Source organism: Calliopsis andreniformis, chromosome 2 (assembly GCF_051401765.1).
Source record: "Calliopsis andreniformis isolate RMS-2024a chromosome 2, iyCalAndr_principal, whole genome shotgun sequence".
In the NCBI taxonomy this organism is placed as follows: domain Eukaryota; kingdom Metazoa; phylum Arthropoda; class Insecta; order Hymenoptera; family Andrenidae; genus Calliopsis; species Calliopsis andreniformis.
Window position 1 is genome coordinate 4,151,319 of NC_135063.1, and position 11,063 is coordinate 4,162,381.

An 11,063-nucleotide genomic window follows, 5' to 3' on the forward strand; every position below is an offset into this window, starting at 1 on the left:
GGGTAACGCGAGAAGGCGGGTGCAGGGTGGCAGAGAGTCGGGGAAGTTGAAAAGAAAAAGCGAAGCTCCGCGCGGGGCACGTGAGATAAGAACGACGAGCATTTCTCACGTTCGACTCTCATGAATCATGGAAGAGTAATCCTCGCGAATAGCTGTCGTCTAAGAATTCCACTAAACCTTTAACGCGGCGAACACTTTGACGCGTGACGGTGTATTAGGGGTTGCAATTGTCGCGTCGATCACGCTGGGGACATCACTTGGAACTTTGTTCCTTGTCTTCGGTAAGATACTTGTTTTATACCTTTTCTATTGGAAAATTATTAGTTCTCCGTCGAACTTCCAGAAACTGTGCTTCTGTAAGGACAGTGAGCTGCAATAAATAAAGCACAACAGAAAAATCTTGAAGTGTGTGAAAGAGAACGAAGTACCGAACGTGGTAACACAATATTCTAAAAGTGATGAGAAAAGGAAAGAAGTGAAGGAAAGGAGAACGAATCGATAGTCCTTATTACGCTTCCCGAATCAAGATTCGTCGGAAGCCAGCACGAAAACGGGGTCATTAAGATGAATTTCTTGGAGCAGGATCAAGAATTGGTTCGAGGGAAGGCAAATGCTACCGCGACAGCTGATAAATGGTAGATAAACGTTTCTTTTTAATAACAGTCACGGCTCGCACCTGAGAAGGGATTTCCACGTCTACTCCTTCCCGTCCGTTCGTCAAAAAGAAGGATAACCGTCCGTGGAAGTTTTTCCTTGCAAATGCAAGATAAATAACGCTTATCTTTCACCGCGGAGCGTTAGATTCGCCTCGCCCCTCTGAGCCACGGTCGCACCCCCCAACGAACGTGCGGGGCGAGATAACTCGCCAAGAATATCGAAGAAATTTTCGACGCCGCCGTACACACCGACGCGACGCCCCGGCTCGTACCTCGAATTTATCGATGGTATTTATAGAACATTTTTCGCGGTTAAGCGCGTTTAATCGTATCGCGGCCCGGGAGATCAGCAGTACGCATAAAACACATCGAATCCCCCGCGGACTTCGTAAACGGGTGATCGCCTGTTCGCAATCATTTTTCATTTCCACACGCGCGCACACCCCCCGAAAAACCCGTGTCCCCGCGATTCCATGAGAGGCGCGTAAACAATAGGGGGGGAGAACAGCAATAATACAGTATCCGGGGAAACATGTGCGTATTTACCGTTCCATGATATGCCGCTGAGGGAAAAACATTCGAATCGGGGATCAAATTAGCTTTATCCGAAGTTTTACGGTCCGTTCGCTATTTCTATATTAATCCAGGAATATTTTTTCATTGTTTTATATACCCTTGTTCACTCAACTTTGCTCGAAAAAATTCAGATGAAACTGATGTTAAAATCGACAGCCAATCGCGTGGAGCTGGATCGCTTCTAAAGGTGAAGTATTTTTTCCACTATGTGCGCTGTTGTACTATCGGGATTCGACATAAATGTCACGACGACGCGACGTCTGATGACAGAAATGAAATGTTTTTCATAATTCATAATTTCATAATTTTTTAATAATGTTTTATTAACACTGTGTTGTGAACATGATTTCCTTCAATAACATTTCTATACGAAGGACTTCTTTGATTTCAATTAACATTTTCAACATTTTCAATTATCTTCAAATAATTACATGTATCCGTGGTCAACGCAGTGTTATTTGTCGTCATATTTAGTGCATATTTGTTGCATCCTGAAAATTGCTTTCAGATGCAACGTCACGCAGTCTAACTGGTCGATATTTTCTCGATCTTTCGTAGCAAAGAGGATTCATTCAAGAGCCGCAGTTCCTTTCCAACGTTCTTCTCCCTTTGTAGTAGCAAAGCGTGAAACAGCGATCCTTCCCCCGTCGAGCGGCGTCGAAAGTGCCCTCGAATTCATGCGCCTCGCTTAGAGGCTCCCAGCGCGATTAAATTCAAACAACCGCTCGGCCCAGGAAACTGTTTCGCAAGTTCGCCGCTTCGCAGTTTCGCGACTGTGGATTAAGCGTCAGGAAAAGGGCAAGAGGCATCAGGAAAGGGAGAACGTCAGAGGGTTCGACGGGCACGGTTCCAGGACCGGCGAGATAGCATGGTCTCTTTAAACTGTACCATCTGAGCCAGTCGCCGAGCGGAATACACGGTCTGGGCAGCTGAAAGTGCAGGCGCGCGTTGCATTAAGCCGTATGCATCGCGTGTCGCATAAAGGCGGGCAGCTTTCGCCTTCGGGGCGTCGTGAAGACGGGATTAGAAAGGAGGGGAAGAAAGAGCGCGGTATTCTTGAGTTCAGAACAGGTACCGAGCCGCGGGCAACTTATTCGCGACGTATTCCATTCATTTCGCCAGAGACACGAAATTTCCCGTCGCGAGAGCGGCGTTATCTGGTAAGCAATTTCCGAGTTTGTCTTCCACCGAAACCAGTGGAACAGGTAACTGTTTTGTGTCTCCGACCGGCATCCCTGCCGGATGGAAATTAAAGATCACGAGTTTGGTATGCAACGCGTCTTTCTATTAAGATGCATTTTAAAGGGGTACTAAAAGAGTAGTGGATGAATAAAAATTTATATTTGCTGTTACTGTAAAGTCATCGTATAAATAATGTCATTAATGATTATTTTCTTTGTAAAAGAATTAATCTTTACAGTCATATTTACTTACTGGTATTCATAGTATTACTTCTTATAGGAATTTTCCATCTTTTAGGTAATTCTTTAACCCCTTCTTAAACAAATTTATACTTTCTTGGGTCAAAATCTGGGATAACAAACGATATTACTTATGAAATGACCTGATATATCAGGTGTGATATGAGGTTGAAATATGTGACAAAAATGGGTATCTAAACGAGATCGTTAAAAATTAAAACGAGACAAGATACGAGAAAATAAACGCAAATAATGGATACTGTTCAGCCGTAGAGGACAAAAAATAGATGCAACCTAATGCAAATAAAAAGGGGTACGCTTAAACATTGGGCAGAGGCATAGGAAGAGACAGGTAGAGCAGAGATCACGTTGAAGTAAGAGTTAATGCAAGTGTAGGAGTAAGAGTAAGAGTAAGCTAGAGTAAGCTGCTGAATTAGCTGAGGGAAGCCGATAGAAAGAAAAAAAATTTGAAAAGGAAACAAGGATGTACAAATAAAATGAAAAAATAGGAGCTCTAGTACAGAGAAGATGAATTGAAGAATGAAGACGATTCGACTTGCGTTTTGTGAACCAAGCCCATTTCAAAGTCAAAAAGGCTAAAATTAATAAACCATACTACTTACACTACTGTTTACGACTCTTATCTTATATTATTTTTCACGAAAATAAAGAAGATTCTCAATAAAATGTTTCATTTAGCATAGAGTTGTCCTCGGAATTCTAAATACTGTGGCTTTGAAACAAGCAATCCCGCTCCGCGAAATTGCAGTCCACAAGGCAACAACTTCATTTCATGTAACTCAGTAGGTCGCTGAAAGCAACGTCGAGCTTAAATCGACCAGGTCTCCTTGAGGAAAAGTGCAGTGCACGTTTCGTTCGTTCGCGTCACGTCCACGTACGAACTAGCACTGTGAGCCACTTCAAATCTGACACCGTATTGCCGCACGTACGACGCTAGTTAAAGCGTGCATGTTTGTACCAACGGTGTTCCACTAACGAACCTATCGTTGCGGCTTCGGTCGACCTCCTCTGAACCCCTTTCCTGACCTTTACACTCGCCTCCGTTCTATCCTACAGACTCCATCCTCGGTTTCCTTCCGTTCCAAGTCTTCCCTATCAGTTTCGGAACTGAGTAATTCCTTGGACTTCATCAAAGCTGGTCGAAACGATTGTGGTTACTTCTGAGCTTAGCACATCGATCAGTTAACCATCGCAGTAGACCGTGTCTATTCCTCAAATATGAGCATTGTGCAGATTGTGTAGCTTTTTTATTTATATCGATGTCAGTTTAACATTCGCAGTCCGGGACAATACAGCTGAACATTTATCTGAACAGGTGAGTAGAAAATTCGACTGAGAGAAGGATGAAAAACGAATGTGAGTGAGAAATTAAATTGGACTCGCCAGATTGTAAGAACCAGATACTTGGATATCAAAACAACTATTTGAGGATTTCATTTACTTTACTTAAATATGATGCACGAAGCTCACTCTGAGACACTGTTTTCAAAAATTAGTGAGAACACTGGCGGATATTAAAGTGGACAAAAATGAATTAAAACGGCTGTCACTGTATATTCGAGTACTAAGTAAAGTAAATATTTATCACAATGTGGATAGAAAGTTCAGAGAAGTAGAAAACTCTACGTGTAACCATAAATCTCTTCTCAATAACACCAAATCTTTAGAAGTGCAGCTGCAACGAGATCGGTGAGCCGCAGCAAAACCACGAATGCAACGGGCTGCACTGTCGATGTAGTTCACGGAGACGATGGAACGGCGGTGGAAGAGGTACAGAAGGGCTCCCTGGCAGCAACGTAACGCTAATCCAATTTGTTACGGCGCTGCACTTTGCGCGGGCGCCATTTTCAAAGGAGGATGCGGCAGAAATTGGGGATGAACGCGACCAGGGAACACCACCATGGCTCTTAAATAGCGAATAATGGCAGCCAATTTAACGGTGTAAATGTAAATAAACCTTTATCGCAGAATATATGAAACCTTGATCGTTGTAGTAGGTGGTTAATGCAATCCTTAAACAAAATCCACCGGATCTCTTATGCAACTACAGCGTTGACCTTAATCGGATAATCAATGAACCTTGCAGAGTACAATTTCAGTGCTGCTATTTGGTAGCAAATTTTGCGAAAATTAAATTTTAAAGGAAAGGATCCAACGCACATGTAGTTTTCTCAAAAACTCTTCCACGCGAATTATTTTCTAAATTATTCAGCAGCCAAGATGCATATAGTTCTCTGTAAACATCCTAACATGAGTAGCACCAAGTATTTCAGCGAAAGCCAAATTCGCGTTTGGCAATTGCGCGAGAGTTCAGGCGAGCTTGCTTGGAATCCACTTCGAGACTTATTTAAATGCGAGGGCGGATGAAACGCGGTCAAACAACAATTAGCATAGGGAAAGAGCAAGGCGGTTGGCTGTCAGAAACAGTTACGAACGCGTTTAAGGAACTTAAATCGGGATGTTTGTCCCCGGACAGCTAGCGGCTTTTGCAAATGGAGGAATTTGTGGAATCTGTGATGGCGTGTCTGGTTTCATAACGGGGAACTACAAAATACTCTGATGAATTCAAACGAATGCGCTATTTATTTCAATTTACCAGCTCCCTCGTTCGAGCTGTCATTAATGTCGTATTTTTGGTGATCTAACACAAATAATTGTGCACAGATTTTTGAGAAATTATGTAGGTAGTACAATATTATTTCAATTAATCTCTATCAACAACATTTTTATTCTGATTTATAGGGATGGTCGATTTTTTGTTGAAACTGATCTAAAGAAAGATATCTTCAGAGATATTATACGCCATTTTTTTAAAGATTATCTAGAAGTTGCCTGATTTTAAAGGTATCTGAAGGCCTTTAAGAATTACGCGGAAAAATTAAATTAACATAAGTGCTCGAACACGAAGTGCCGACTGTAAAGATAAATACTGGCTTCGACTACGTGCGTAGAATATCATAAACAGAAAATAGGAGCGTTCAAGGTATCAGCATTACGAATGGTCAAGAGGTAGACTCTTGGCAACTTTAAAACATTCATCTGACTTCTCGCAAAAGTATTCCAGACACTTTCAGGATAGGATTACCGGAAAAAAATAGGAAACACTGAGCGCCCAGGGCTTTTAATATTTATAAAAAATGCAGAACTCCTCGGTTCATGTAAAACTCTCCGTAAATCGGATGACACGAATCTCGCGCACATCACGAAGTTACTTTCGTAAAAGCATCGCGTTATTCGGTGTTTGTGAACTAAGAGCGCCATGAACTTCCGGTTTATTGCACGAAAAGTAACTCTCTCGTAACTCAGTCGTCGTTTTTTCCCCTTTCCTGACTGTCTGTCGACGGACTGCTTCAGACAACTATCTCTGCCTTGGGAGAAATTAAATATTCATGTTTGTTCTTGAATTTGAAACCGACATGGCTGTGTCGGATCTGCATATAAAAGGGTGCATCTTCAAATTTCTGGAGTTTGGGTTTCAGAAGTAAAGAAGGATATGGAAGTTGAAACACAAAACAGAAATGGTAAAATTAACCCTCTTTCATAATTGCAGCCTCAGTTCTTTGACCACAATGCACCATTAACCCATTCAAAATAATGCACAATGATCTACACAGTCGAGCAAGAGGAATAAGCTAATTTGCGAGACCGAAGCCCGTGTCCAAAAATGGAGGACATTGCAGACGGGCAAACAGAAAGAGGAAAAAAGCGAAACAGGACAAAATCAGCGCTGAACTCGTGTGGAGCGTGCGTAAATAACAAGATAATTTACGATCGTTACACAATGATCGTCATAAATCGTATTTCTACTGGGCGACAGAACGTGACGTTATGCGAGGAACTCTGGTTCCACTGGCGTCCTCCCCCCTGTCCCTGCATCGATATATTTTATCGCGGGAACGCGATGCATGACCAGCATAATTTATCTGTTTTCAAATATGCCTGTGCCGATAAATTTACATATTTTAATATAAATTCCTAAATGCTGGATCTATGAAGGCAGCTGCGCCCTCGAGACACCGAGCTATGTCATCTTTGTCAATCATACTTTTGCTTTCCCGCATACTTTCACTTGCCCACTTGTAGTCCCATACTCTGGAAAGCTACACGTTTGCACAGTAAGGCCTATTAAACGTTGATTGATTAGTGTACTTGTCACAATCCGCGAAGTTCGAAACATTACCAATTTCAATTTGGAACAAATATCGAGGTTCATTAAATTTTAGTCTTCTAGCTAAATAGCAAACCGATAATATTCCTCGTGTATTATCGAATACTGTATATTGCAGTGCGTATTAATCGAGGCAAGAAATGCGTGGAATATTTAATAGCGATCTGGTTACTACAGAGATACGTTCTCCCGCTATCAGCGATTGAGGTTAATTAGAGGCACCGCTGAGGGCGGGCAGGACTTATAGTTGCTAACTGTTGCACGCGTATCTATAATTAATACCGAGTTTAGTCACGCGGTCCAATAATAGCATCAATCGAATCGAATCCTAAGGAGCGTTACCTCTGTAATTACATCGCGGTCGGGCATGGCCAATTTACAGTCTACAATCGATAACTCGTAACTAAACTAGTAGAAAATTGCTCATGAGAATCGGTTCATATTCTCCAAGCTGTTAATATGATTTAATACTACAGTCCAAAATAAATTTTCCGATTATCCTTATAATTAATAATACATTTCTTTTTTGCATCTATTTAAATTTTCGACATATGTACATTGTCAAAAAACACAGACGGCGCGGAACTAGAAATAAATGCCATGAGAATGTCACATTTCCCAGGTGTGTTGGATAGTGAGCTCCGTAATCTAAAATTTGAACGGATACACCATCATATCGCAATGACGTTTAAATAAAAAAATTGTTCTTACTTGTACTTCCGGTCGTGTGCCCAGCGCGTATATCACCGCGTCTGCGATGTCCTCTGGCTTGAGTCTTGGTATTTTCGTCAATACTTCTGTTATTTCTGGTGAATGTTTCGTTATGTTCGTTTCAACAATACCAGGAGAGATACTCTGAAAATGAGAGGAGTAACGCAGGATTTAGGTATTGGTTATCACAGGGAATTTCACAGCGGTTATGCACGACGCGTTGCGTGGACTTACAGTGATTCGAATCGGTGCTTTAATGGCCGCTAATTCCCGGCGTACCGTGTGCGTTAATGCAACAGTCCCGTGTTTGCTGGCCGGGTACAGGTTCCAGCCGTTACAGCCATCAATATCCGAGAAGAATGTACTCGGAACTTCGTGTCCCAGCACGCTGTTACACGAAATAGAATACTATTTCAAGGATTCAGCAGGGGGTGTTCCATTTCAAATGATTTTCAAAGTGGATGTACATATATTTCAACCTTAACGCGATCGCTTGCCTGCTAAAGTAACGTAGCATTGTGGCAGTTGTAGCATTAATACAGTGCTCTCTCGATACAAGCTCGAGGATATGATAGATAACATTGGTGTGGAACTATTCTTTTAGGTCAAGTAATTCGGCGCGATTTGAAAATTTGAACTGAATGGTATAGTTGGAGAATTGGAAACATGTATCGAGGCAGTACTGTAACCCATCTGGGAAATTTTTTTTCTATTTTATACGGAGTGCTCCTCAACTGGTGGTACAGGTGGAAAACTAGCAATCCTACACGATAAAATAAGTGGAAAATATAGAATAAAATTGTTTGACATGGTGCTTCGCTTTTGAGAAAATTTAGTTGGAATTATGATCAGATAAAGTGTACGGAAGTACAGTTTTAGAAGCATTCCCCTTTCTTCTGTTGGATAACTAACCTTAGTCCTGAATCACACAGGACAAAGGCGATAAGATGTTTCGTGCAAAACCATTTAGATTACAGAGTTCTGAATCACAAAGAACAACTATAATAGGAACTTATGGTCAAAACAACTGACATCACTATTTGTACATATTTTCTGATCCTAATCAGATCACATTTTCGACTTATTTTTTCATGTAGAATCGCCTCAGTTCCGCTTATACTGTTACTCCTGGAACACCCTGTATATTTCTTGTTTCAAATTGACTGTATCAAAAAGTGTTAACTTGTTAAGTACGTTGAATTTGCGTTGAATATTGGACCACGCGAGAAGTTTGACAAGTAGTTGTCCTAGTTGGAAGTAGAACTAAGAGTTCATTAAAGTGGAGCATAAAAAAAGTTCACTTGAAACGAACAAACTGAAACGACGAACGGAGAACCGCGCGTCGCGCGCAATACCTGTTGATATTGAAAATATGCCCTTCGACGTTTCGCTGGCGCATCGAGCGTACCGCCTGGTTGATGCACACGGCGGTTCCGAGGACATTAATATTTAACAGCCTTTCAAACGCCTTCCTGTCGCTTTCTGTAACCGTAATTTATGGAATTCTTTAAAATACGCCAACGACCTGAGCAACGATGTGGCCGAGGGTAATACTGGCTCGCGCGTCGGCTATGCGCTCGGTACATAAAAGTGACAGCATCCCTTTCCTCCTAGCGTAATCCGCGTTATAAGGTACCGCTTCTAACGCAAACACGTCTAGAAAACGGGATGCTTAAATAACATTTTTATTAACCGTGGCTTCTCCATTCGTTACATCCTCGAAACGACTATTTTATTTTTGGAACTACAGGAAATTGTCTTAAGGAAATTAGTGTGTGAAATGACTGGAAGCAGTCTTTCATAAATCTCGTCGCGGTGAGAAACACTTGGTCAAAGATATCTTACAAGTTCTGTACGATCTCGATTTTCGCGAGCCAGACTTCGCTGCATGCGAGAAAAAGCACGAGGGGATACCGACATAGCGTAACTGATCGCCGATCTCTACAATTACCACACTATGAGACTTCCGCTTTCAAGAAGTGGGCACATCTAACTCGATTGCTAGCGTAGCAAGTGCGACATGCTTCTCGTATGATCAGACAGGTCTTATTGAAACAAACATTATTTGGATAAACTATCAGTTTGAATAACATAAAGCCTCTAGTCTTACCAATGACACGAGTGAAGTCGATGACTCCAGCGTTGTTTACCATGATATCAACGCCATTCAGTTCGTCCCGAGCGTACGCAAACGTGGACTCCACATCCTGTTCGTTGCTCACGTCGCAGTGCCTGATGTAAAATTTGCCCTGGCCGAGTTCCACCCACTTACGGGAGGCGAGCGATAATTTCTCGGCTCGTACGTCTACTGCCAGCACGTTCACTCCTTTTTTCAAGAGGGCAACTGTAATTGCTTCCCCGATGCCGGATGCTGCGCCAGTAACGACCGCGGTTTTACCGACCCACCGTTCCATAACTCTCTGTTTTTACGTTCGCCGAGCTCCGTTTAGATTCTGGGGAAACGCGCGACGTTGGCGGATTATTTTGTTGCCGTGCAAAAACTGCTGGACTCGCGCGCGTTCGAATCGCTTTAAGCTTCGAAACGTATCTATTTTCGTGGCTTAGCACACGGGACGCTAATACGAAGATTGTACGACTTTCGAAAGCATGCGAGACCTGGCAAACACTGGACTCTCGCTGTCAGAAAATTTGCCTCCCTCCCTTCCCTCATGCTAAATAGCATTATTTATTACCGAAAGCTTGCTAAGCTCCGCGTGTAATCGTATTGGGAGCTGCCGCCATTAATTTAGGACTTACCAGGACAGTGGCTGCCTCTATCAGCGATTCAATACACGCGCGCAATTATGACCGAGATTTTGTCGACGGTATTTCTTCCCTAGTTTTCTGTTTCACTAAGGCAGATGGTGCTCTAACTCGCGTGGAACACGTTACATTAACTCTGATAGCAAGTTCTGCATCAACTCAATTGACGAGAATGTATATATCGCAAGCTGAGTTATATAATCGCTTGTTGCGTCACTTGATTCTGCCGTTGAAGTCGAGGCGGTGCGCAGCGTCCAAAGTTCAACTAATATTATCAACTGAAAGAGGCAAACACAAGGTCACAACGATAAAAGAATTATTTGCATTAATTAAAATGAACAATCACATTTTCTAAAAGCCATTTCTTATCAACTACATGTACCTTTTGCAATTAGGTTATCAATAAAAATTTCATATTATAAAACAAAACAAACATTAAACAGTCTCATAAAAATGAAATATCCAACTCCTTGCTTCAAAGTGTGCCCTGTCTCTAGCAATAAATCGCTCAACGTCTACTCAAAAAGATAACAGGAATCTAAAGGCTCTTTAACGAGATCCTCCATCCCGCCAGTCGTAAAGATGCTCTGGACGCTCCAGCGCTCCAGCATCAAATCCGTCGAAGGCACACGCGCGCGCGCGCGCCAGATCGGCCGACTTGCAGCGTCTATGAAAAATACAGGAGGAGCCATGGGCAGTAAGTAACGGAAGGGGACTCGTATAATCACGGTAAGGTTGAGAGATGGC

General features: G+C 42.3%; 1 protein-coding gene across 2 annotated transcripts in view; it reads right to left on the minus strand.

Moving 5' to 3' along the window:
• The window catches only part of LOC143186186 (farnesol dehydrogenase), a 64,831-nt gene extending 54,381 nt beyond the window's left edge, over positions 1 to 10,450 (minus strand). Inside the window, exons 1-6 of one of the 2 annotated variants that reach the window (XM_076389706.1) lie at positions 10,311 to 10,450; positions 9,664 to 10,006; positions 8,909 to 9,035; positions 7,788 to 7,941; positions 7,554 to 7,697; positions 7,350 to 7,490 (exon numbers count right to left, since the gene is read on the minus strand). In XM_076389706.1, coding sequence (XP_076245821.1) covers positions 7,452 to 7,490; positions 7,554 to 7,697; positions 7,788 to 7,941; positions 8,909 to 9,035; positions 9,664 to 9,967 — 768 coding nt within the window. In that variant the 5' untranslated portion in view covers positions 9,968 to 10,006; positions 10,311 to 10,450 and the 3' untranslated portion in view covers positions 7,350 to 7,451. Of the gene's footprint in view, positions 1 to 7,349; positions 7,491 to 7,553; positions 7,698 to 7,787; positions 7,942 to 8,908; positions 9,036 to 9,663; positions 10,007 to 10,310 lie in introns of those variants that run through there. The other variant, XM_076389698.1, reaches the window with a different exon arrangement.
• Between the last annotated feature and the right edge of the window lie 613 nt (positions 10,451 to 11,063).